This window comes from Trachurus japonicus, chromosome 1 (assembly GCF_045865225.1).
Source record: "Trachurus japonicus isolate A0001 chromosome 1, Traja_1.0".
NCBI lineage: Eukaryota > Metazoa > Chordata > Actinopteri > Carangiformes > Carangidae > Trachurus > Trachurus japonicus.
The window spans coordinates 41,009,075-41,035,955 of NC_140907.1; the positions used below are offsets into that span (position 1 = coordinate 41,009,075).

Consider the following 26,881-nt stretch of genomic DNA (forward strand, 5'->3'; position numbering starts at 1 on the left):
GTGGATTCTTTTACTTACTTGGGTATCCAAATTGTTCCCAAACTGGAAAACTTAGTAAAAGCTAATTACAGCCCAATGTTGGTATCTATATCCAAATCAATTGCTGGATGGTCCGGTCTTCCTATTTCTCTGATTGGTAGAATTAATATACTTAAAATGAACATTCTCCCCAAACTTTTATATTTATTTCAGAATATCCCCCTGCCGCCTCCTCCAGACTTTTTCCCCAAAATGAAAAAAACCTTCAATAACTTTATATGGAATAATAAACGCCCTAGGCTTCGTCTGTCTCTTTTATACCTACCCTACGATAGAGGAGGGTTACAGTGCCCTAATTTGTTGTGGTACTTTTGGGCAGTACAGCTAAGAATGTTTATGTTTTACTTCACCACAGATGGGCCCCTATCATGGAAGGATATCGAATCACACTCCCTAAATCTCCCATTCCCCACTTATCTTTACTCAGATGAACCTAAAAAACTCAAAATTTTATGTTCTAATCCTATAGTTAAAAATATGATTGGAGTCTGGCAAGAAGTTAGGAAATATTTAAAAGACCCCCCCTCCCTTTCTTACTTCAGCCCAATCTGGGGCAACAACTTCTTTAGACCAGGGAGAGCTGATGCGGGTTTCAGAATGTGGGCAGATAGAGGGATAAAACAAGTAAAAGATATGTATGGGAATGATGGGAACATTTTGACCTTTGAGGAGTTGATTAGAAAATATAACATCCCTTGCAAACATTTTTTTAAATATCTTCAACTAAGGAGCTTTATCAAAACAAATCAAGCCCAGTATATGCTTTGTCCCCCACTAACAATTTTGGAGAAAATTTTTACAAAAAATCCTTTTGGAAAAGGTATCATTTCTGAATTTTATGATTTACTGAAGGATTTCTCTCCTGATTCTTCTGAGTCTAAATTGAATGCATGGAAAACAGATCTACAGGAGGAACTGTCACTGGAACATTGGCGTAAAGCATGTAAAACAGCTCAGACAGGGACAGGTAATACACGCCTAAGACTCCTACAATATAATTGGTTGATGAGGGTGTATATTACTCCGGTAAAATTAAATAAATTTAATTTGAATATCCCAGATACCTGTAATAGATGTGGGTAAATAAGGGCACTTTATTTCACTGCCTCTGGCAGTGTCCAAGAGTGGTGGAGTTTTGGAAGGAGGTTTGTCTGTATGTACAGGAGATTCTCTCAATTAGATTAGAACTGGAACCTAAGCTCTTTCTTTTAGGTCTTTACCCAGAGGGACACAGAATTAAGCAACATGAAAAAATGTTTATAAACATGTGTTCTCTACAGGCAAAAAGGACAATAGCCATATCATGGAAAAGCTTTGGTAAACCATCAATTGCTGTGTGGTTTAGGGAACTAACCTCTTGTTTACCTCTGGAAAAAATTTCTTACACTCTTAAGGACAAACAGGAGATATTTCAAATGATATGGGGTCGCTTCATCAACTACATGAAGGACAATGATCTGTCACATCTGATGGACGGGCCTGGAACAATATAGGCGCATCCTCTGCACGACCCAGCCTCTTCTTCTCCAGTTTTCTGGACTACATGATAATGTATTTTCTATAAACTCATGATTATTTGCCTCCTAAGGGAGGCCCTGACCGCCTTGTTTTCGTCTTGTTGATTACACTGTTCTATGGAAGTGTGTATAGTATGTAAACTCCTTCTGATGGTGTATGTTTATACACTTCTGTACCATGGCATCATTTTACACACCTGTTGTTGTCTTTTGTGTTCCTGTACGTATATATATGTTTATATATATATATATATTTTCTATAAAAATGAAAATCCAATAAAGATATTGTAAAAAAAAAAAAAGTACCTTGTGATTGACGGTATCAAACGCTCTTTTTAAATCTAAGAAGACGGCACCAACACATCCATGAGCATCCAAATAACACTTAATTCTCTCCATGAACATGGTCAATGCGGTCTCGGTGGAATGGTAAGGTCGAAACCCAAACTGCATGGGATGTAAAGGAGTATGACTATTGCCAAGGAAATCAATAACTTGTTTGGCGACCCACTTTTCAATTACTAACTAACCCTAACCCTAGACTACGGGCACAATACTAATAGGTCTGTAATTATTTAAATCAGACTTGTCGCCAGCTTTAAATACTGGAGTAACTGAGGCCATTTTCCATGCCTTAGGTACACCAGGTGATCACCACCTGGTGGTGAGTTGGATCCACTGGCAGGGGAGGAAGCTGGTCAGACTTGACAGACCCAAGCGTATTGTGAGGGTCTGCTGGGAACATCTGGCAGAATCCCCTGTCAGGGAGGTCTTCAACTCCCACCTCCGGGAGAGCTTTGACCGGATCCCAAGGGAGGCTGGAGATATTGAGTCTGAATGGACCATGTTCTCCACTTCCATTGTTGACGCAGCCGGTCCGTCGTGGTGAAGAAGGAGCTGAGCCGAAAGGCAAAGCTCTCGATATACCGGTCGATCTACGTTCCCACCCTCGATCTACCTACCTACCTACGATCATGAACTTTGGGTCATGACCGAAAGAACTGGATCCCGGATACAAGCGGCTGAAATGAGTTTCCTCCGCAGGGTGGCGGGGCGCTCCCTTAGAGATAGGGGGGGGAGTTCTGTCACCCGGGAGGAGCTCAGAGTAGAGCCGCTCGGAGGGCATCTGTATCAGATGACTCCTGTTCCGGGCATGTCCCACTGGGAACTGTTTTCAAGAAGAAAAACAAGTCCAGTTCTCTACCTGGGGGGCGAGGCCATCCTGTTGACCTTTTTATTTCCCTAAAGTTCAACATGGATCCTTCTTCATCAGTTCCTTTGGTCTCACTGTTAATGAGAAGGCAAACCGTTTTCAAGAACCAAAACAATCAAGTTACCTTCAACTTCAGCACTTAATCATTACGATGATTGTGACTGTGACAGACTTTTTAATGAATGTTTGTTTCCTCTCCCTCAGTGTGTAGACATGTCTGCTGCCAGCAACCTGAGGTCTGAAGATCAGTTCCTGTGCTCCATCTGTCTGGATGTCTTCACTGATCCAGTCAGTACACCATGTGGACACAACTTCTGTCAGAGCTGCATCACTCAGCACTGGGACGTCAGTGACAGGTGTCAGTGTCCAATGTGTAACAAGGTTTTCAAAATAAGACCTGAGCTGCATGTGAACACTTTCATCTCTGAGATGGTGGCTCAGTTCAGATGTGAAGCTCAACAGAAAACCAGCAGCAGCAGCTCAGAGCAACAAGTTTCCAAACCAGGAGAAGTTCCCTGTGACGTCTGCACTGGAACCAAACTGAAGGCCCTGAAGTCCTGCCTGGTGTGTCTGGCCTCCTACTGTGAGACTCACCTGGAGCCTCATCTGACAGTGTCTCGTCTGAGGAGACATCAGCTGATGGAGCCTGTGGAGAACCTGGAGGACAGGATGTGTAGGAAGCACGATAAACCTCTGGAGCTGTTCTGTCAGACCGACCAGACATGTGTCTGCACGCTCTGCTCTGTTTTAGACCACAAGACTCATGAGTTTGTTCCTCTGAGAGAAGAATATGAAGGAAAGAAGGCAGAGCTGCAGAAGACAGAGGCTGAAACTCAGCAGATGATCCAGAGGAGACGACTGAAGATTGAGGAGATGAAACAGTCAGTGAAGATCAGTAAAGCTGCTGCAGACAGAGAGAAAGCAGAAGGTGTTGAGGTCTTCACTGCTCTGAAGGAGTCTGTTGACAGACGCCTGAAGCAGCTCATCAAGGAGATCGAAGAGAAACAGAAAAGCTCAGAGAAACAGGCTGAAGACTTCATCACAGAGCTGGAACAGGAAATCTCTGAGCTGGAGAAGAGAAGCACTGAGGTGGAGCAGCTCTCACTCTCTGAAGACCACCTCCACCTCCTCCAAAGCTTCCCATCCCTGAAAGCTGCTGCACCCACCAAGGACTGGACACAGGTCAGAGTCCGTCCACCATCATATGAGGGGACTGTGGTGAGAGCTGTGTCTCAGCTGGAGGAGACGCTCCGTGGACAGATGGAGGAGGTGAAGGAGGCTGAGATGAAGATGAAGATGAAGAGGGTCCAGCAGTTTGCAGTGGATGTGACTCTGGATCCTGATACAGCACTTCCTCATCTCATCCTGTCTGATGATGGAAAACAAGTTCACTGTGGTGATGTGGAGAAGAAACTCCCAGACAACCCAGAGAGATTTGATAGATGTCCTAATGTCTTAGGAAAACAGAGTTTCTCTTCAGGCAGATTTTACTTTGAGGTTCAGGTTAAAGGAAAAACTGAGTGGGATGTGGGAGTGGCCAGAGAGTCGATCAACAGGAAGGGAAAAATCAAACTGGGCCCTCAAGATGGTTACTGGACGATATGGTTGAGAAATGGAAATGAGTACAAAGCTCTTGATGACCCCCGAGTTGATCTCAATCTGAGGTCTGGTCCTGAGAAGGTGGGGGTGTTTGTGGATTATGAGGAGGGTCTGGTCTCCTTTTATGACGTAGATGCTGCAGCTCTCATCTACTCCTTCACTGGCTGCTGCTTCACTGGTAAACTACACCCACTCTTCAGTCCCAGTAGTAATTATGGAGGTAAAAACTCTGCCCCTCTGATCATCTGTCCTGTCAATCAAACTGTTCAGATCAAAAAATCTAGTTCTTTGCGGAGAGTGAGTAAGTTTTAATTCAGGGAACAATTGTAAATATTTAGTGTCAATACTGAACAATGTAAATCTTTGTGTTTTCTACTGAGTTAACCTTCATCAGATCATCATCACACAGGAAAGTTAACTGTGTGATAACTGCTGTTTAATCACTTGTTACTTTAGTCGATTTCATTAGATCAGTGGAAACAGGTTAAATAGTTTATAACTGAAATGAATCTGTAAATTAACTGAGTCTGGTTTGGGGAGTTAGAAGCAGATGCAGGTGTTTATTAATGTAACTGTTGATCACTATGACTCTTGTGAATATGAACACATCTTTATCAGAGACGATGTAACTGTTGATAAATGTTTATTCATCCAGACAGATTTATATGTGTATAAGATTATTGTAAGAGCCATGTTTATATTGTTAACAATAGTTAGTAGTTTTCCTTTAAAAATGTTGAACTGCTCCTTTAATTACGCTGCTGATGACATCACAGTAACTTACCTCTCAGACCAGGTTAAGCAGCTGAAGGAGCAAGACAGTTTTTTGACGATACCTTGAGTTAATCTTGTAACTTTGTTTTTGCCTTTTAAATAAAGTTATTTTTTGAACGGAGTTACGGCCTCAGAAGATTCTTTTTGTGTCAAGCTTATTGCCAAGAAGACTGCTTAATAGTTAAAGGACCTGCCCTAAAATGGTTTAAGTCATACTTATCTGACAGGTTTCAGTTTGTTAATGTTAATAACGACCACTCAGAGTACAGCAGAGTTACGTATGGTGTACCGCAGGGTTCAGTCTTAGGGCCAATCCTCTTTATTCTTTACATGCTCCCATTAGGTGGCATCATCCGGAAGCACTCAATCAATTTTCACTGTTATGCGGATGATACGCAACTCTACTTGTCCATGGAGCCAGATGACAGAAGCCGCCTCATCAATCTGCAAGACTGTCTGAAAGACATTAGATCCTGGATGTCCTCTAACTTCTTGCTACTGAATTCAGATAAAACTGAGGTCATCGTGTTTGGACCTAAACATCTCAGGGACACGTTCTCCAATCAGATCGCTACTCTAGATGGCATCACCCTGACCCCGAGTACAACCGCGAGGAACCTTGGAGTCATTTTTGACCAGGACCTTTCCTTTAGCTCCCACATAAAGCACGTGACTAGGACCGCCTTCTTCCATCTGCACAGTATCACTAAGATTAGGAATATCCTCTCCCAGAGTGATGCTGAGAAACTAGTGCATGCATTTATCACTTCTAGGCTAGACTACTGCAACTCTCTCCTGTCAGGATGTCCGAAAAACTCTCTAAAGAGTCTCCAGCTGGTCCAGAATGCAGCAGCGAGGGTTTTGACAGGAGTTAGGAAGAGAGAGCACATCTCTCCCACCTTAGCTTCTCTCCACTGGCTTCCTGTAGGATTTAGAATAGACTTCAAAATCCTTCTGCTGACTTATAAGGCTCTTAATGATAAAGCTCCAACCTATCTGAAAGAACTAATCATTCCTTACTGTCCTACCAGAGCACTCCGCTCCCAGAACGCAGGTCTGTTAGTGACTCCCAGTATCTGTAAAAACAGACTGGGAGGTAGAGCCTTCAGTTACCGGGCTCCTTTACTGTGGAACCAGCTCTCTCCATGGGTCAAAGAGGCAGACACTCTAACTACATTTAAGTCTAGACTTAAGACCTTCCTTTATGACAGGGCTTTTAGTTAGGGCTGGTTCAGGTAGCTCTGAACCATTTTATAGCTACGCTGCTATAGGCTTAGACTGCTGGGGACACATCTGTCTGCTGGTCTGCTCTCCCTTCCTATGAACCAGTCTGCCATCCAGTCCTCCCATTAAGCTGGTCTGTCCTCTATGAACCAGTCTGCCATCCAGTCCTCCATTAAGCTGGTCTGTCCTCTCTTCCTATGAACCAGTCTGCCATCCAGTCCTCCCATTAAGCTGGTCTGTCCTCTCTTCCTATGAACCAGTCTGCCATCCAGTCCTCCCATTAAGCTGGTCTGTCCTCTCTTCCTATGAACCAGTCTGCCATCCAGTCCTCCATTAAGCTGGTCTGTCCTCTATGAACCAGTCTGCCATCCAGTCCTCCATTAAGCTGGTCTGCTCTCCCTGCCTCTCTTACCTACCAGAAGCTTCCTCCTCCTTCAGCTGTTGTTAACATTTCCATGTTTCTCACATTCTCTGTTGTAAACTGTTTTCTTGTCTGTAACAACATCTCTGTCCCGTCTGTCCGTCCTGGGTGATGATCCCTCCTCTGTTGCTCACCCTGAGCTTTCTCCTGGTTTTCCCTGTTAAAAGGGTTTTCCATGGAGTTTTTCCTCAGTGGATGTGAGGGTCTAAGGGCAGTGTAGTGTTATGGAAAAGATGATCCGTCACTTGGTGATCATCTTTAGGTCTACTTTATTGACTCTCGGTGACAACATAACACAGGCATGACGGACTGCTATTTTCGCGGGCTGGTGTTACCACATAAAAGGTCCGGTTCTGAACTACCACTATTTGGTTCCTACGCTCTGCGTAACACCATTTTTTTCTAACCCAGCTCATGCTTATTCTATGTTATATTGTTCTCTTGTATTATTCATTATCTCAGTGTTGTGTAATTTCTCTGGTGTGAACACTGTAGTCTGTATTTACTGAACACATATTTAACACTTTCATCTAATGCCATCTACAGTATATAATGTACATAAATATTTTTAATGTGACTGTTTGAAGTGTGTCTAGATAAATATTAATTCACCCTGTCAGGTGAACCTCAACCTTTGCTCTATATTAACCATATAAAACCTGTTGTAACACAATCAAAGTACAGACACACCTAGATGCAGTGGGAGGAGCAGAAAACAGGAAACAGGAACCAGAGGAACGTTGAGCGTCAGCGTCCAGAAGTGAAAGTAAAGTGTGAGAGGAGGACGACGGAGCTGCAGCAGAGACCAGACAGAAAGTCAAAGTGAGTCCATCAGGAGTTTGTCAGCAACACAGCAGAGTCTCTACCAAACACTGGTGAGTACAGCTCATCATATTCACTGTGTGAGCAGCAGCTTTAACACTGAGCTTCATCTCTACTCACTCTCTTCATGTCACACTGACTCTAGTGAACTGGCTCACAACAGACCTGAGGCTGTTTGTCCACAGAGACACTATAGTCCACTTTAAACTGTCTCTGTGTCTCTGCTCAGGACTTTTACAACTCCTCTCTCAGTCTCTGAGCTTCACTCTCTACTTCACCTCATTTCCTGCTTCATGCTGTCAAGGTATCACTTCCTACTGCTGCCTTACTTCACACTTCCTGCAGCTCTTTCACAATAAAAGCCTCACACTTTTATTGTGAAGCAGCCAGAGGAAACACAGTGTCCTTGTCACTCAGCTCAGCTCTGTCAGAGGTTTTCTCTGTCAGTGACGTCATGTAAACATGTTTTGAGTTTGTGGATGTTAAATAATCTAATAAATCAATAAGCTCAGCATCTTTTAACATAGCTACATACCATAATAACCATAGACAGGAAACTAGGCTGAATTTCACTTCCTCATTGATGAAACAGATTTACTTTAAACCAGAGCTTCTCAAACTTCCTCCACCACGCCCCCTACAGGTGGAAAAGCTTCACAGCCCTTCAGACAATATTTCTATCAGTTATAAACAATGAGACCAGAAGAACTGATGAAGAAGGATCCATGTTGAACTTTAGGGACATAACCAGGTCAACAGGACGGCCCCGCCCCCCAGATAGAGAAACACTGTCTTAAAGACACAGGACATTATTTTAAATGAATCATTAGGTGCTGAAGTTGAAGACAACTGGGGCCTCATTTATCATTGTGGATACACCTTTTTTTACGCCATTTTCCCCTCGTTTTGTGCGTACGCACTTTTCTCCGCCAAATTTGGGATCTATCAAGCCAAAACCTGACGGGGAAAAGTGCGGACATTTACACCCATTTTGACCCTGGCGTACGCCTTTTTTGAGGAACAGGAGGAATTGGCGACACCGTTGCTGAGTCAGAGAACTGCAGTGTGAGAGGGAGAGAGGAGCGGAGTACATTTAGAAGAGCACAGTAGGATTTTTTGAAGTAATTGTGGTAGTGGTTGACAGTTGATGCTGGCAATCCAACCCGCTCTATAATAACACTAGGCTCTATGTTAATTGATAAACAGAGCGGATTGTGGATTTTGCTTTTTTGATTAGGCTATTATGTGACGTCTGACAAGGATCAAACCATCCAAGTTTAAAAACACATCGGCAGCAGCGCACACTGATCTGCAGCTACTGAGACTGTTATTAATCTGTCACCTGAGTTAACGAGGTGCACGTGTGTTTGGAGCTGACGAGAGGAGAGAATAAAGAGTGAGACAACGCGGCCCTGAGGAGGAACTGTGAAGGACTCAGCTGTAGCCTAATGGAAAATGACCTAAACCGAGTCCAGTAGAGCTGTAACTGTGTAGTGGAAAGGCCTGCAAAGTAATGGTAACTATCGTCCTGCTTCCTACATTGTTTTAACATCTAGGTAAAAAAAAAAAAGAAAGAAAAAAAAGATTTTCTGGGATAAACGGGCAGATTACATAAGATTCTTCTTCTTTCTGCTCCTGTTTGTTGAGATTTGGGAGGTTTTTGTTTTTATTGTAGCTTATTAAAATGCAAGATCATTTTTCTGACTGAGTTATTGGCCGTGTATCTGCTTTCGGAGAAGCGGAGAAGTTCCGCTTCTTTCCCCCGCCCTCCGCCCGTTGTCTCCGTTGTCACTTTGTTGTCACAAAAGTTGCTGCGCCACAGAGAGCACATGGCTAATTAAATATGCACGTGCTGACCATATATAGTTGTATATAGGCGTTCCGGGGGCGGAGTAAGAGGTGTGTTCACGTGTGCACCATTCTTGAGTCCTGTGTGATTAATTACGGAGAGTTGTGCGTACGCACAGTTTGATTGATCTGAAAAAGGTGTAAATATTTCGGGTGTACGCCATTTTCGTCTTTTCGCCGTACGCAAATATTTAGTAGCAGTTTTACACCCTCTTTGATAAATGAGGCCCCTGGACTTGTTTTGGTTATTGAAGACGGTTCACCACCAATCCAAGAGGCTTTCTAGTTCTAAAGACCAGTGTGAGGCCGCATCCACATGGAAACAAAGCCTTTCCCCAAAATGATCCTTTTCTTGTTCGTTTTGAAAACGCTTCCCACAAACACGGCATCGTTTCCAGAAATATCTGCGTAGACACGGATCCACTGAAAATGACTCCGACCTGACAACTGCCTCCAAGTTTCACTCTTTAGAAACAGTTTATCTTCCCACCAATGGCCTCATTTGCTGTTGTAGGTCACAGAGAGACATCAACAGAAAGCAGAGACTTTTGCAGTTAAAAGTTCCTTGTAGGAGCTTTAACTATGCTACATTTTTACCTTAAAGGAACTTGGGGCAGGATTTGTGAAAACATGAGGGGAGGTCTGCAGTAAAGAGTGAACGGCGGGTAAAGAAATAACGTCACTTTATTACTTTTTTCCATTGCATTGTCCACTGCCAGTGTTTCCCCCAGAAAATTTGTTAGTTAAGGTGGTGTCTGACCTGTCGACGGGGGGGGGGGCTTAACAGGAAAGCGCTGCGGGAAACCCTGACCGCTTAACCAGAGTCGGGTTGCGGGGGCAGCAGTCGGAGCAGGGATCCCCAGACTTCCCTCTCCCCGGACACTTCCTCCAGCTCTTCCGGAGGGACCCCAAGGCGTTCCCAGGCCAGCCGAGTGACGTAGCCTGGGATGGCCTGGGTCTTCCTCTGGGCCTCCTCCCGGTGGGACATGAGCACCTCCTGAGGGAGGAGCAGTGGCTCTACTCCGAGCTCCTCCCGGGTGACCGAGCTCCTCACCCTCACCCATCTCTAAGGGAGCGCCCCGCCACCCTGCGGAGGAAACTCATTTTGTCCGCTTGTATCCGGAATCCCGTTCTTTCGGTCATGACCCAGAGTTCATGACCATAGGTGAGGGTGGGAACGTAGATCGACCGGTAAATCGAGAGCTTTGCCTTTTGGCTCAGCTCCTTCTTCACCATGACGGACCGATACAACGACCGCATTACTGCGGCTGCCGCACCGATCCGCCTGTCGATCTCGCGCTCCGTTCTCCCCTCACTCGTGAACAAGACCCCAAGATACTTAAACTCCTCCACCTGAGGCAGGAACTCTCCCCCGACCTGGAGGGTGCAAACCACCTTTTTCCAGTCGAGAACCATGGCCTCGGACTTAGAGGTGCTGATTCTCATCCCAGCTGCTTCACACTTGGCTGCAAACCGCCCCAGTGCATGCTGAAGGTCCTGGCTCGAGGGAGCCAACAAGACCACATCATCTGCAAAAAGCAGAGATGAAATCAAGTGGCTCCTGAACGGTACCCCCTCTGACCCTTGGCTGCGCCTAGAAATTCTGTCCATAAAAATAATGAACAGAACCGGTGACAAAGGGCAGCCCTGCCGGAGTCCAACACGCACCGGGAACAGGTCTGACTTACTGCCGGCAATGCGAACCAAACTCCTGCTCCGATCATACAGGGACCGTACAGCCCTCAGCAGAGGGCCTCCGACCCCATACTCTCGGAGCACCTCCCACAGGATGCCACGTGGGACACGGTCGAAAGCCTTCTCCAAGTCCACAAAGCACATGTGGACTGGTTGGGCAAACTCCCATGCACCCTCGAGCACCCTGTGGAGGGTGTAGAGCTGGTCCAGCGTTCCACGGCCAGGACGAAAACCGCATTGTTCCTCCTCAATCCGAGGTTCGACTATCGGCCGAATTCTCCTCTCCAGCACCCTGGAATAGACTTTCCCCGGGAGGCTGAGGAGTGTGATCCCCCGGTAGTTGGAACACACCCTCCGGTCCCCCTTTTTGAAGAGAGGGACCACCACCCCGGTCTGCCAGTCCAGAGGCACTGTCCCCGACTGCCACGCGATGCTGCAGAGGCGTGTCAGCCACGACAGCCCCACAACATCCAGAGACTTGAGGTACTCAGGGCGGATCTCATCCACCCCCGGTGCCTTGCCACTGAGGAGCTTCCGGACTACCTCAGTGACTTCAGCTTGGGTGATGAATGAATCAACCTCTGAGTCCTCAGCCTCTGCTTCCTTGACGGAAGGCGTGCCAGTGGGATTGAGGAGATCCTCGAAGTATTCCTTCCACCGCCCAACGATATCCCCAGTCGAGGTCAACAGCTCCCCCCCTCCACTGTAAACAGTGTTGGCGGAGCACTGCTTCCCCCTCCTGAGGCGCCGGATGGTTTGCCAGAATTTCCTTGAGGCCGACCGGTAGTCCTCCTCCATAACCTCCCCGAACTTTTCCCAGACCAGAGTTTTTGATTCCGCGACCGCCCAGGCTGCCGTCCGCTTGGCCTGCCGGTACCCGTCAGCTGCCTCGGGAGTCCCCCGAGTTAGCCAGGCTCGGTAGGACTCCTTCTTCAGCTTGACGGCATCCCTTACTTCCGATGTCCACCACCGGGTTCGGGGATTGCCGCCGCGACAGGCACCGGAGACCTTACGGCCACAGCTCCGGACGGCCACGTCAACAATGGAAGTGGAGAACATGGTCCATTCAGACTCAATGTCTCCAGCCTCCGTCTGGAGCTGGTCAAAGCTCTCCTGGAGGTGGGAGTTCAAGACCTCCCTGACAGGGGATTCTGCCAGACGTTCCCAGCAGACCCTCATGATACGCTTGGGTCTTCTAGGTCTGACCAGCTTCCTCCCCTGCCAGCGGATCCAACTCACCACCAGGTGGTGATCAGTTGACAGCTCAGCCCCTCTCTTCACCCGAGTGGCCAAGACATACGGCCGGAGATCAGATGACTACAAAGTCGATCATTGACCTCCGGCCTAGGGTGTCCTGGTGCCACGTGCACTGATGGACACCCTTATGCCTGAACATGGTGTTTGTTATGGACAAACTGTGGCTAGCACAGAAGTCCAATAACAAAACACAGCTCGGGTTCAGATCGGGGAGGCCGTTCCTCCCAATCACACCTCTCCAGGTAACACTGTCGCCGCCCACGTGGGCATTGAAGTCCCCCAACAGAACGATGGAGTCCCCGGTTGGAGCACTTTCCAGCACCCCTCCCAGGGCCTCCAGGAAGGCCGGGTACTCTGCACTGCCGTTCGGCCCGTAGGCCGAGACAACAGTGAGAGACCTATCCCCGACCCGAAGGCGCAGGGAAACGACCCTCTCGTTCAGTGGGGAGAACTCCAACACATGGAGCTGAGCTGGGGAGCTATGAGCAAGCCCACACCAGCTCGCCGCCTCTCACCGTGGGCGACTCCAGAGTGGAAGAGAATCCAGCCTCTCTCCAGGAGTTGGTTCCAGAGCCCAGACTGTGCATGGAGGTGAGCCCAACTATCTCTAGCTGGTACCTCTCAACCTCCCACGAGCTCAGGCTCTTTCCCCCCCAGCGAGGTGACATTCCATGTCCCTATAGTAAGCACCGGCCCCTTATGGTCCTTCCTGCGAGTGGTGGGCCGACTGATCACCACCTAGTGGTGAGTTGGATCCGCTGGCAGGGTAGGAATCTGGTCAGACTTAGCAGACCTAAACGCATCGTGAGGGTCTGCAGGGAATGTTTGTCAGAATCCCCTGTCAGGGAAGTCTTCAACTCCCACCTCCGGGAGAGCTTTGACCAGATCCCGAGGGAGGCTGAAGAGACATTGAGTCTGAATGGACCATGTTCTCCACTTCCATTGTTGACGTGGCTGGTCCGTCGTGGTGAAGAAGGAGCTGAGCCGAAAGGCAAAGCTCTCGATTTACCGGTCGATCTACGTTCCCACCCTCGATCTACCTACCTACCTACGATCATGAACTTTGGGTGATGACCGAAAGAACGGGATCCCGGATACAAGCGGCTGAAATGAGTTTCCTCTGCAGGGTGGCGGGGCGCTCCCTTAGGAGCTCTGTCAGCCAGGAGGAGTTCGGAGTAGAGCTGCTCGGAGGGCATCTGTATCAGATGAATCCTGGACGGAGGTGATCCGGGCATGTCCCACTGGGAACAGTTTTCAAGAAGAAAAACAAGTCCAGTTCTCTACCTGGTGGGCGAGGCAATCCTGTTGACCTTTTTATTTCCCTAAAGTTCAACATGGATCCTTCTTCATCAGTTCCTTTGGTCTCACTGTTAATGAGAAGGCAAACCGTCTTCAAGAACCAAAACAATCAAGTAACCTTCAACTTCAGCACTTAATCATTATGATGACCTGTGACTGTGACAGACTTTTTAAATGAATGTTTGTTTTCTCTCCCTCAGTGTGAAGACATGTCTGCTGCCAGCAACCTGAGGTCTGAAGATCAGTTCCTGTGCTCCATCTGTCTGGATGTCTTCACTGATCCAGTCACAACACCATGTGGACACAACTTCTGTCAGAGCTGCATCACTCAGCACTGGGATGTTAATGCACCATGTCAGTGTCCAATGTGTAAAGAGGTTTTCTACACAAGACCTCAGATGAAGATCAACAGGTTCATCTCTGAGGTTGTTGCTCAGTTCAGACGTGAAGCTCAACAGAAAACCAGCAGCAGCAGCTCAGAGCAACACGTTTACAAACCAGCAGAAGTTCCCTGTGACGTCTGCACTGGAACCAGACTGAAGGCCCTGAAGTCCTGCCTGGTGTGTCTGGCCTCCTACTGTGAGACTCACCTGGAGCCTCATCTGACAGTGTCTCGTCTGAGGAGACATCAGCTGATGGAGCCTGTGGAGAACCTGGAGGACAGGATGTGTAGGAAGCACGATAAACCTCTGGAGCTGTTCTGTCGGACCGACCAGACATGTGTCTGCATGCTCTGCCCTGTTTTAGACCACAAGACTCATGAGTTTGTTCCTCTGAGAGAAGCATATGAAGGAAAGAAGGCAGAGCTGCAGAAGACAGAGGCTGAAACTCAGCAGATGATCCAGAAGAGACGACTGAAGATTGAGGAGATGAAACAGTCGGTGAAGATCAGTAAAGCTGCTGCAGACAGAGAGAAAGCAGAAGGTGTTGAGGCCTTCACTGCTCTGAAGGAGTCTGTTGACAGAGGCCTGAAGCAGCTCATCAAGGAGATCGAAGAGAAACAGAAAAGCTCAGAGAAACAGGCTGAAGACTTCATCACAGAGCTGGAACAGGAAATCTCTGAGCTGGAGAAGAGAAGCACTGAGGTGGAGCAGCTCTCACTCTCTGAAGACCACCTCCACCTCCTCCAAAGCTTCCCATCCCTGAAAGCTGCTGCACCCACCAAGGACTGGACACAGGTCAGAGTCCGTCCACCATCATATGAGGGGACTGTGGTGAGAGCTGTGTCTCAGCTGGAGGAGACGCTCCGTGGACAATTGAAGAAGATAATGATGGAGCTGAAGAGGGTCCAGCAGTTTGCAGTGGATGTGACTCTGGATCCTGATACAGCACATCCTAATCTCATCCTGTCTGACGATGGAAAACAAGTTCATGATGGTGGCGTGAAGAAGAAACTTCCAGACAACCCAGAGAGATTTGCCAAATGTCACAATGTTTTCGGAAAACAGAGTTTCTCTTCAGGCAGATTTTACTTTGAGGTTCGGGTTAAAGGGAAAACTGACTGGGATGTGGGAGTGGCCAGAGAGTCGATCAACAGGAAGGGAAGCATCAAACTGAGACCTCAGGATGGTTACTGGACGATATGGTTGAGAAATGGAAATGAGTACAAAGCTCTTGCTAACCCCTCAGTCCCTCTCAGTCTGAGGTCTGGTCCTGAGAAGGTGGGGGTGTTTGTGGATTATGAGGAGGGTCTGGTCTCCTTTTATGACGTAGATGCTGCAGCTCTCATCTACTCCTTCACTGGCTGCTGCTTCACTGACAAACTACACCCATTCTTTGGTTCTGATCTTAATCATGGAGGTAAAAACTCTGCCCCTCTGATCATCTGTCCTGTCAATCAAACTGTTCAGATCAAAACATCTAGTTCTTTGCGGAGATTGGTTAATTTTTAATTCAGGGAACAAATGTAAATATTTAGTGTCAATACTGAACAATGTAAATCTTTTTGTTTTCTACTGAGTTAACCTTCATCAGATCATCATCACACAGGAAAGTTAACTGTGTGATAACTGCTGTTTAATCACTTGTTACTTTAGTGGATTAGATTAGATCAGTGGAAACAGGTAAAATAGTTTACCACTGAAATGACTGAAAAACTCTATGTCTGGTTTGGGGAGTTAGAAGCAGATGCAGGTGTTTATTAATGTAACTGTTGATCACTATGACTCTTGTGAATATGAACAATCTTTATCAGAGACGCTGTAACTGTTGATACATGTTTATTCATCCAGACAGATTTATATGTGTATAAGAATATTCTAAGAGCCATGTTTATATTGCTTACAATAGTTAGTAGTTTTCCTTTAATGGGTTAACCCTTTAAAATGTTGAACTGCTCCTTTAATTACGCTGCTGATGACATCACAGTAACTCAGCTCTCAGACCAGGTTAAGCAGCCTAAGGAGCAAGACAGTTTTTTGACGATACCTTGAGTGAATCTTGTAATTTTGTTGTTGCCTTTTAAATAAAGTTATTTTTTGAACAGAGTTACAGCCTCAGAAGATTCTTTTTGTGTCAAGCTTATTGCCAAGAAGACTGCTTAATAGTTAAAGGACCTGCCCTAAAATGGTTTAAGTCATACTTATCTGACAGGTTTCAGTTTGTTAATGTTAATAACGACCATTCAGAGTACAGCAGAGTTACGTATGGTGTACCGCAGGGTTCAGTCTTAGGGCCAATCCTCTTCATTCTTTACATGCTCCCATTAGGTGGCATCATCCGGAAGCACTCAATCAATTTTCACTGTTATGCGGATGATACGCAACTCTACTTGTCCATGGAGCCAGATGACAGAAGCCGCCTCATCAATCTGCAAGACTGTCTGAAAGACATTAGATCCTGGATGTCCTCTAACTTCTTGCTACTGAATTCAGATAAAACTGAGGTCATCGTGTTTGGACCTAAACATCTCAGGGACACGTTCTCTAATCAGATCGCTACTCTAGATGGCATCACCCTGACCCCGAGTACAACTGCGAGGAACCTTGGAGTCATTTTTGACCAGGACCTTTCCTTTAGCTCCCACATAAAACACGTGACTAGGACCGCCTTCTTCCATCTGCGCAGTATCACTAAGATTAGGAATATCCTCTCCCAGAGTGATGCTGAGAAACTGGTGCATGCATTTATCACTTCTAGGCTAGACTACTGCAACTCTCTCCTGTCAGGATGTCTGAAAAACTCTCTAAAGAGTCTCCAGCTGGTCCAGAATGCTGCAGCGAGGGTTTTGACAGGAGTTAGGAAGAGAGAGCACATCTCTCCCACCTTAGCTTCTCTCCACTGGCTTCCTGTAGGATTTAGAATAGACTTCAAAATCCTTCTGCTGACTTATAAGGCTCTTAATGATAAAGCTCCAACCTATCTGAAAGAACTAATCATTCCTTACTGTCCTACCAGAGCACTCCGCTCCCAGAACGCAGGTCTGTTAGTGACTCCCAGTATCTCTAAAAACAGACTGGGAGGTAGAGCCTTCAGTTACCGGGCTCCTTTACTGTGGAACCAGCTCTCTCCATGGGTCAAAGAGGCAGACACTCTAACTACATTTAAGTCTAGACTGAAGACCTTCCTTTATGACAGGGCTTTTAGTTAGGGCTGGTTCAGGTAGCTCTGAACCATTTTATAGCTACGCTGCTATAGGCTCAGACTGCGGGGGACACATCTGTCTCCTGGTCTGCTCTCCCTTCCTATGAACCAGTCTGCCATCCAGTCCTCCCATTAAGCTGGTCTGTCCTCTCTTCCTATGAACCAGTCTGCCATCCAGTCCTCCCATTAAGCTGGTCTGTCCTCTCTTCCTATGAACCAGTCTGCCATCCAGTCCTCCCATTAAGCTGGTCTGTCCTCTCTTCCTATGAACCAGTCTGCCATCCAGTCCTCCATTAAGCTGGTCTGCCCCCTCTTCCTATGAACCAGTCTGCCATCCAGTCCTCCCATTAAGCTGGTCTGTCCTCTATGAACCAGTCTGCCATCCAGTCCTCCCATTAAGCTGGTCTGTCCTCTATGAACCAGTCTGCCATCCAGTCCTCCCATTAAGCTGGTCTGTCCTCTCTTCCTATGAACCAGTCTGCCATCCAGTCCTCCATTAAGCTGGTCTGTCCTCTCTTCCTATGAACCAGTCTGCCATCCAGTCCTCCATTAAGCTGGTCTGTCCTCTCTTCCTATGAACCAGTCTGCCATCCAGTCCTCCATTAAGCTGGTCTGTCCTCTATGAACCAGTCTGCCATCCAGTCCTCCATTAAGCTGGTCTGCCCTCTCTTCCTATGAACCAGTCTGCCATCCAGTCCTCCATTAAGCTAGTCTGTCCTCTCTTCCTATGAACCAGTCTGCCATCCAGTCCTCCCATTAAGCTGGTCTGTCCTCTCTTCCTATGGACCAGTCTGCCATCCAGTCCTCCTATTAAGCTGGTCTGTCCTCTATGAACCAGTCTGCCATCCAGTCCTCCCATTAAGCTGGTCTGTCCTCTCTTCCTATGAACCAGTCTGCCATCCAGTCCTCCCATTAAGCTGGTCTGTCCTCTCTTCCTATGAACCAGTCTGCCATCCAGTCCTCCTATTAAGCTGGTCTGTCCTCTATGAACCAGTCTGCCATCCAGTCCTCCCATTAAGCTGGTCTGTCCTCTCTTCCTATGAACCAGTCTGCCATCCAGTCCTCCCATTAAGCTGGTCTCTCCTCTCTTCCTATGAACCAGTCTGCCATCCAGTCCTCCTATTAAGCTGGTCTGTCCTCTCTTCCTATGAACCAGTCTGCCACCCAGTCCTCCCATTAAGCTGGTCTGCCCTCTCTTCCTATGAACCAGTCTGCCATCCAGTCCTCCCATTAAGCTGGTCTGTCCTCTCTTCCTATGAACCAGTCTGCCATCCAGTCCTCCCATTAAGCTGGTCTGTCCTCTCTTCCTATGAACCAGTCTGCCATCCAGTCCTCCCATTAAGCTGGTCTGTCCTCTCTTCCTATGAACCAGTCTGCCATCCAGTCCTCCCATTAAGCTGGTCTGTCCTCTCCTCCTATGAACCAGTCTGCCATCCAGTCCTCCCATTAAGCTGGTCTGTCCTCTCTATGAACCAGTCTGCCATCCAGTCCTCCCATTAAGCTGGTCTGTCCTCTATGAACCAGTCTGCCATCCAGTCCTCCCATTAAGCTGGTCTGTCCTCTATGAACCAGTCTGCCATCCAGTCCTCCATTAAGCTGGTCTGTCCTCTCTTCCTATGAACCAGTCTGCCATCCAGTCCTCCCATTAAGCTGGTCTGTCCTCCCTTCCCATGAACCAGTCTGCCATCCAGTCCTCCCATTAAGCTGGTCTGTCCTCTCTTCCTATGAACCAGTCTGCCATCCAGTCCTCCCATTAAGCTGGTCTGTCCTCTCTTCCTATGAACCAGTCTGCCATCCAGTCCTCCCATTAAGCTGGTCTGCCCTCTCTCCCTATGAACCAGTCTGCCATCCAGTCCTCCCATTAAGCTGGTCTGTCCTCTCTTCCTATGAACCAGTCTGCCATCCAGTCCTCCCATTAAGCTGGTCTGCCCTCTCTCCCTATGAACCAGTCTGCCATCCAGTCCTCCCATTAAGCTGGTCTGTCCTCTCTTCCTATGAACCAGTCTGCCATCCAGTCCTCCCATTAAGCTGGTCTGCCCTCTCTCCCTATGAACCAGTCTGCCATCCAGTCCTCCCATTAAGCTGGTCTGTCCTCTCTTCCTATGAACCAGTCTGCCATCCAGTCCTCCCATTAAGCTGGTCTGCCCTCTCTTCCTATGAACCAGTCTGCCATCCAGTCCTCCATTAAGCTGGTCTGTCCTCTCTTCCTATGAACCAGTCTGCCATCCAGTCCTCCCATTAAGCTGGTCTGTCCTCTCTATGAACCAGTCTGCCATCCAGTCCTCCCATTAAGCTGGTCTGTCCTCTCTTCCTATGAACCAGTCTGCCATCCAGTCCTCCCATTAAGCTGGTCTGTCCTCTCTTCCTATGAACCAGTCTGCCATCCAGTCCTCCATTAAGCTGGTCTGTCCTCTATGAACCAGTCTGCCATCCAGTCCTCCATTAAGCTGGTCTGTCCTCTCTTCCTATGAACCAGTCTGCCATCCAGTCCTCCATTAAGCTGGTCTGTCCTCTCTTCCTATGAACCAGTCTGCCATCCAGTCCTCCATTAAGCTGGTCTGTCCTCTCTTCCTATGAACCAGTCTGCCATCCAGTCCTCCATTAAGCTGGTCTGTCCTCTATGAACCAGTCTGCCATCCAGTCCTCCCATTAAGCTGGTCTGCCCTCTCTCCCTATGAACCAGTCTGCCATCCAGTCCTCCCATTAAGCTGGTCTGTCCTCTCTTCCTATGAACCAGTCTGCCATCCAGTCCTCCGATTAAGCTGGTCTGTCCTCTCTTCCTATGAACCAGTCTGCCATCCAGTCCTCCCATTAAGTTGGTCTGTCCTCTCTTCCTATGAACCAGTCTGCCATCTAGTCCTCCCATTAAGCTGGTCTGTCCTCTATGAACCAGTCTGCCATCCAGTCCTCCCATTAAGCTGGTCTGTCCTCTCTTCCTATGAACCAGTCTGCCATCCAGTCCTCCGATTAAGCTGGTCTGTCCTCTCTCCCTATGAACCAGTCTGCCATCCAGTCCTCCCATTAAGCTGGTCTGTCCTCTCTTCCTATGAACCAGTCTGCCATCCAGTCCTCCCATTAAGCTGGTCTGACCTCTTCCTATGAACCAGTCTGCCATCCAGTCCTCCGATTAAGCTGGTCTGTCCTCTCTCCCTATGAACCAGTCTGCCATCCAGTCCTCCCATTAAGCTGGTCTGTCCTCTCTCCCTATGAACCAGTCTGCCATCCAGTCCTCCCATTAAGCTGGTCTGACCTCTTCCTATGAACCAGTCTGCCATCCAGTCCTCCATTAAGCTGGTCTGTCCTCTCTATGAACCAGTCTGCCATCCAGTCCTCCATTAAGCTGGTCTGTCCTCTATGAACCAGTCTGCCATCCAGTCCTCCATTAAGCTGGTCTGTCCTCTATGAACCAGTCTGCCATCCAGTCCTCCATTAAGCTGGTCTGTCCTCTCTTCCTATGAACCAGTCTGCCATCTAGTCCTCCCATTAGGCTGGTCTGTCCTCTATGAACCAGTCTGCCATCCAGTCCTCCCATTAAGCTGGTCTGTCCTCTCTTCCTATGAACCAGTCTGCCATCCAGTCCTCCATTAAGCTGGTCTGTCCTCTCTCCCTATGAACCAGTCTGCCATCCAGTCCTCCCATTAAGCTGGTCTGTCCTCTCTTCCTATGAACCAGTCTGCCATCCAGTCCTCCCATTAAGCTGGTCTGACCTCTTCCTATGAACCAGTCTGCCATCCAGTCCTCCCATTAAGCTGGTCTGTCCTCTCTTCCTATGAACCAGTCTGCCATCCAGTCCTCCATTAAGCTGGTCTGTCCTCTCTATGAACCAGTCTGCCATCCAGTCCTCCATTAAGCTGGTCTGTCCTCTATGAACCAGTCTGCCATCCAGTCCTCCATTAAGCTGGTCTGTCCTCTATGAACCAGTCTGCCATCCAGTCCTCCATTAAGCTGGTCTGTCCTCTCTTCCTATGAACCAGTCTGCCATCCAGTCCTCCATTAAGCTGGTCTGTCCTCTATGAACCAGTCTGCCATCCAGTCCTCCCATTAAGCTGGTCTGTCCTCTCTTCCTATGAACCAGTCTGCCATCCAGTCCTCCATTAAGCTGGTCTGTCCTCTCTTCCTATGAACCAGTCTGCCATCCAGTCCTCCCATTAAGCTGGTCTGTCCTCTCTTCCTATGAACCAGTCTGCCATCCAGTCCTCCTATTAAGCTGGTCTGTCCTCTATGAACCAGTCTGCCATCCAGTCCTCCCATTAAGCTGGTCTGTCCTCTCTTCCTATGAACCAGTCTGCCATCCAGTCCTCCCATTAAGCTGGTCTGTCCTCTCTTCCTATGAACCAGTCTGCCATCCAGTCCTCCTATTAAGCTGGTCTGTCCTCTATGAACCAGTCTGCCATCCAGTCCTCCCATTAAGCTGGTCTGTCCTCTCTTCCTATGAACCAGTCTGCCATCCAGTCCTCCCATTAAGCTGGTCTGTCCTCTCTTCCTATGAACCAGTCTGCCATCCAGTCCTCCTATTAAGCTGGTCTGTCCTCTCTTCCTATGAACCAGTCTGCCACCCAGTCCTCCCATTAAGCTGGTCTGCCCTCTCTTCCTATGAACCAGTCTGCCATCCAGTCCTCCCATTAAGCTGGTCTGTCCTCTCTTCCTATGAACCAGTCTGCCATCCAGTCCTCCCATTAAGCTGGTCTGTCCTCTCTTCCTATGAACCAGTCTGCCATCCAGTCCTCCCATTAAGCTGGTCTGTCCTCTCTTCCTATGAACCAGTCTGCCATCCAGTCCTCCCATTAAGCTGGTCTGTCCTCTCCTCCTATGAACCAGTCTGCCATCCAGTCCTCCCATTAAGCTGGTCTGTCCTCTCTATGAACCAGTCTGCCATCCAGTCCTCCCATTAAGCTGGTCTGTCCTCTATGAACCAGTCTGCCATCCAGTCCTCCCATTAAGCTGGTCTGTCCTCTATGAACCAGTCTGCCATCCAGTCCTCCATTAAGCTGGTCTGTCCTCTCTTCCTATGAACCAGTCTGCCATCCAGTCCTCCCATTAAGCTGGTCTGTCCTCCCTTCCCATGAACCAGTCTGCCATCCAGTCCTCCCATTAAGCTGGTCTGTCCTCTCTTCCTATGAACCAGTCTGCCATCCAGTCCTCCCATTAAGCTGGTCTGTCCTCTCTTCCTATGAACCAGTCTGCCATCCAGTCCTCCCATTAAGCTGGTCTGCCCTCTCTCCCTATGAACCAGTCTGCCATCCAGTCCTCCCATTAAGCTGGTCTGTCCTCTCTTCCTATGAACCAGTCTGCCATCCAGTCCTCCCATTAAGCTGGTCTGCCCTCTCTCCCTATGAACCAGTCTGCCATCCAGTCCTCCCATTAAGCTGGTCTGTCCTCTCTTCCTATGAACCAGTCTGCCATCCAGTCCTCCCATTAAGCTGGTCTGCCCTCTCTCCCTATGAACCAGTCGGCCATCCAGTCCTCCCATTAAGCTGGTCTGTCCTCTCTTCCTATGAACCAGTCTGCCATCCAGTCCTCCCATTAAGCTGGTCTGCCCTCTCTTCCTATGAACCAGTCTGCCATCCCGTCCTCCCATTAAGCTGGTCTGTCCTCTCTATGAACCAGTCTGCCATCCAGTCCTCCCATTAAGCTGGTCTGTCCTCTCTTCCTATGAACCAGTCTGCCATCCAGTCCTCCCATTAAGCTGGTCTGTCCTCTCTTCCTATGAACCAGTCTGCCATCCAGTCCTCCATTAAGCTGGTCTGTCCTCTATGAACCAGTCTGCCATCCAGTCCTCCATTAAGCTGGTCTGTCCTCTCTTCCTATGAACCAGTCTGCCATCCAGTCCTCCATTAAGCTGGTCTGTCCTCTCTTCCTATGAACCAGTCTGCCATCCAGTCCTCCATTAAGCTGGTCTGTCCTCTCTTCCTATGAACCAGTCTGCCATCCAGTCCTCCATTAAGCTGGTCTGTCCTCTATGAACCAGTCTGCCATCCAGTCCTCCCATTAAGCTGGTCTGCCCTCTCTCCCTATGAACCAGTCTGTCATCCAGTCCTCCATTAAGCTGGTCTGTCCTCTCTCCCTATGAACCAGTCTGCCATCCAGTCCTCCCATTAAGCTGGTCTGCCCTCTCTCCCTATGAACCAGTCTGTCATCCAGTCCTCCATTAAGCTGGTCTGCCCTCTCTCCCTATGAACCAGTCTGCCATCCAGTCCTCCCATTAAGCTGGTCTGTCCTCTCTTCCTATGAACCAGTCTGCCATCCAGTCCTCCCATTAAGCTGGTCTGTCCTCTCTTCCTATGAACCAGTCTGCCATCCAGTCCTCCATTAAGCTGGTCTGTCCTCTCTTCCTATGAACCAGTCTGCCATCCAGTCCTCCCATTAAGCTGGTCTGTCCTCTCTTCCTATGAACCAGTCTGCCATCCAGTCCTCCGATTAAGCTGGTCTGTCCTCTCTTCCTATGAACCAGTCTGCCATCCAGTCCTCCCATTAAGTTGGTCTGTCCTCTCTTCCTATGAACCAGTCTGCCATCTAGTCCTCCCATTAAGCTGGTCTGTCCTCTATGAACCAGTCTGCCATCCAGTCCTCCATTAAGCTGGTCTGTCCTCTCTTCCTATGAACCAGTCTGCCATCCAGTCCTCCCATTAAGCTGGTCTGACCTCTTCCTATGAACCAGTCTGCCATCCAGTCCTCCCATTAAGCTGGTCTGACCTCTTCCTATGAACCAGTCTGCCATCCAGTCCTCCGATTAAGCTGGTCTGTCCTCTCTCCCTATGAACCAGTCTGCCATCCAGTCCTCCCATTAAGCTGGTCTGTCCTCTCTCCCTATGAACCAGTCTGCCATCCAGTCCTCCCATTAAGCTGGTCTGACCTCTTCCTATGAACCAGTCTGCCATCCAGTCCTCCATTAAGCTGGTCTGTCCTCTCTATGAACCAGTCTGCCATCCAGTCCTCCATTAAGCTGGTCTGTCCTCTATGAACCAGTCTGCCATCCAGTCCTCCATTAAGCTGGTCTGTCCTCTCTTCCTATGAACCAGTCTGCCATCTAGTCCTCCCATTAGGCTGGTCTGTCCTCTATGAACCAGTCTGCCATCCAGTCCTCCCATTAAGCTGGTCTGTCCTCTCTTCCTATGAACCAGTCTGCCATCCAGTCCTCCGATTAAGCTGGTCTGTCCTCTCTCCCTATGAACCAGTCTGCCATCCAGTCCTCCCATTAAGCTGGTCTGTCCTCTCTTCCTATGAACCAGTCTGCCATCCAGTCCTCCCATTAAGCTGGTCTGACCTCTTCCTATGAACCAGTCTGCCATCCAGTCCTCCATTAAGCTGGTCTGTCCTCTCTTCCTATGAACCAGTCTGCCATCCAGTCCTCCATTAAGCTGGTCTGTCCTCTCTATGAACCAGTCTGCCATCCAGTCCTCCATTAAGCTGGTCTGTCCTCTATGAACCAGTCTGCCATCCAGTCCTCCATTAAGCTGGTCTGTCCTCTATGAACCAGTCTGCCATCCAGTCCTCCATTAAGCTGGTCTGTCCTCTCTTCCTATGAACCAGTCTGCCATCCAGTCCTCCATTAAGCTGGTCTGTCCTCTATGAACCAGTCTGCCATCCAGTCCTCCCATTAAGCTGGTCTGTCCTCTCTTCCTATGAACCAGTCTGCCATCCAGTCCTCCATTAAGCTGGTCTGTCCTCTCTTCCTATGAACCAGTCTGCCATCCAGTCCTCCCATTAAGCTGGTCTGTCCTCTCTTCCTATGAACCAGTCTGCCATCCAGTCCTCCCATTAAGCTGGTCTGTCCTCTCTTCCTATGAACCAGTCTGCCATCCAGTCCTCCATTAAGCTGGTCTGTCCTCTATGAATCAGTCTGCCATTCAGTCCTCCATTAAGCTGGTCTGTCCTCTATGAACCAGTCTGCCATCCAGTCCTCCATTAAGCTGGTCTGTCCTCTCTTCCTATGAACCAGTCTGCCATCCAGTCCTCCATTAAGCTGGTCTGTCCTCTATGAACCAGTCTGCCATCCAGTCCTCCATTAAGCTGGTCTGTCCTCTCTTCCTATGAACCAGTCTGCCATCCAGTCCTCCATTAAGCTGGTCTGTCCTCTCTTCCTATGAACCAGTCTGCCATTCAGTCCTCCCATTAAGCTGGTCTGTCCTCTATGAACCAGTCTGCCATCCAGTCCTCCCATTAAGCTGGTCTGTCCTCTCTTCCTATGAACCAGTCTGCCATCCAGTCCTCCATTAAGCTGGTCTGTCTTCTCTTCCTATGAACCAGTCTGCCATCCAGTCCTCCCATTAAGCTGGTCTGCCCTCTCTTCCTATGAACCAGTCTGCCATCTAGTCCTCCCATTAAGCTGGTCTGTCCTCTATGAACCAGTCTGCCATCCAGTCCTCCCATTAAGTTGGTCTGTCCTCTCTTCCTATGAACCAGTCTGCCATCCAGTCCTCCCATTAAGCTGGTCTGCCCTCTCTTCCTATGAACCAGTCTGCCATCCAGTCCTCCATTAAGCTGGTCTGTCCTCTCTTCCTATGAACCAGTCTGCCATCCAGTCCTCCATTAAGCTGGTCTGTCCTCTATGAACCAGTCTGCCATCCAGTCCTCCCATTAAGCTGGTCTGTCCTCTATGAACCAGTCTGCCATCCAGTCCTCCATTAAGCTGGTCTGTCTTCTATGAACCAGTCTGCCATCCAGTCCTCCATTAAGCTGGTCTGTCCTCTATGAACCAGTCTGCCATCCAGTCCTCCCATTAAGCTGGTCTGTCCTCTCTTCCTATGAACCAGTCTGCCATCCAGTCCTCCCATTAAGCTGGTCTGTCCTCTCTTCCTATGAACCAGTCTGCCATCCAGTCCTCCCATTAAGCTGGTCTGCCCTCTCTTCCTATGAACCAGTCTGCCATCCAGTCCTCCGATTAAGCTGGTCTGTCCTCTCTCCCTATGAACCAGTCTGCCATCCAGTCCTCCCATTAAGCTGGTCTGTCCTCTCTTCCTATGAACCAGTCTGCCATCCAGTCCTCCCATTAAGCTGGTCTGTCCTCTCTTCCTATGAACCAGTCTGCCATCCAGTCCTCCCATTAAGCTGGTCTGTCCTCTCTTCTTATGAACCAGTCTGCCATCCAGTCCTCCCATTAAGCTGGTCTGTCCTCTATGAACCAGTCTGCCATCCTGTCCTCCCATTAAGCTGGTCTGTCCTCTATGAACCAGTCTGCCATCCAGTCCTCCCATTAAGCTGGTCTGTCCTCTCTTCCTATGAACCAGTCTGCCATCCAGTCCTCCCATTAAGCTGGTCTGTCCTCTATGAACCAGTCTGCCATCCTGTCCTCCCATTAAGCTGGTCTGTCCTCTATGAACCAGTCTGCCATCCAGTCCTCCCATTAAGCTGGTCTGTCCTCTCTTCCTATGAACCAGTCTGCCATCCAGTCCTCCCATTAAGCTGGTCTGTCCTCTCTTCTTATGAACCAGTCTGCCATCCAGTCCTCCATTAAGCTGGTCTGTCCTCTATGAACCAGTCTGCCATCCTGTCCTCCCATTAAGCTGGTCTGTCCTCTATGAACCAGTCTGCCATCCAGTCCTCCCATTAAGCTGGTCTGTCCTCTCTTCCTATGAACCAGTCTGCCATCCA

General features: G+C 48.5%; 2 protein-coding genes across 2 annotated transcripts; both read left to right on the forward strand.

The window, feature by feature from the left end:
• Positions 1-2,978: 2,978 nt before the first annotated feature.
• LOC146992644 (E3 ubiquitin-protein ligase TRIM21-like) lies at positions 2,979-4,680 on the forward strand. The gene has a single exon (XM_085791213.1). The coding sequence runs from the start codon at positions 2,983-2,985 to the stop codon at positions 4,678-4,680; it is 1,698 nt and encodes a 565-aa protein (XP_085647339.1). The 5' UTR covers positions 2,979-2,982.
• Positions 4,681-13,917: 9,237 nt separating this feature from the next.
• On the forward strand, positions 13,918-15,743 carry LOC146992645 (E3 ubiquitin-protein ligase TRIM21-like). The gene has a single exon (XM_085788277.1). It carries the CDS (start codon positions 13,918-13,920, stop codon positions 15,598-15,600), a length of 1,683 nt encoding a protein of 560 aa, XP_085644403.1. The 3' UTR covers positions 15,601-15,743.
• The last annotated feature ends 11,138 nt before the right edge of the window (positions 15,744-26,881 follow it).

What these genes read in the sequence shown, in the direction of transcription:
- LOC146992645 (XM_085788277.1), top strand. Translation starts at nt 13,918, where the DNA reads ATGTCTGCTGCCAGCAACCTGAGGTCTGAAGATCAGTTCCTGTGCTCC.
- LOC146992644 (XM_085791213.1), top strand. Translation starts at nt 2,983, where the DNA reads ATGTCTGCTGCCAGCAACCTGAGGTCTGAAGATCAGTTCCTGTGCTCC.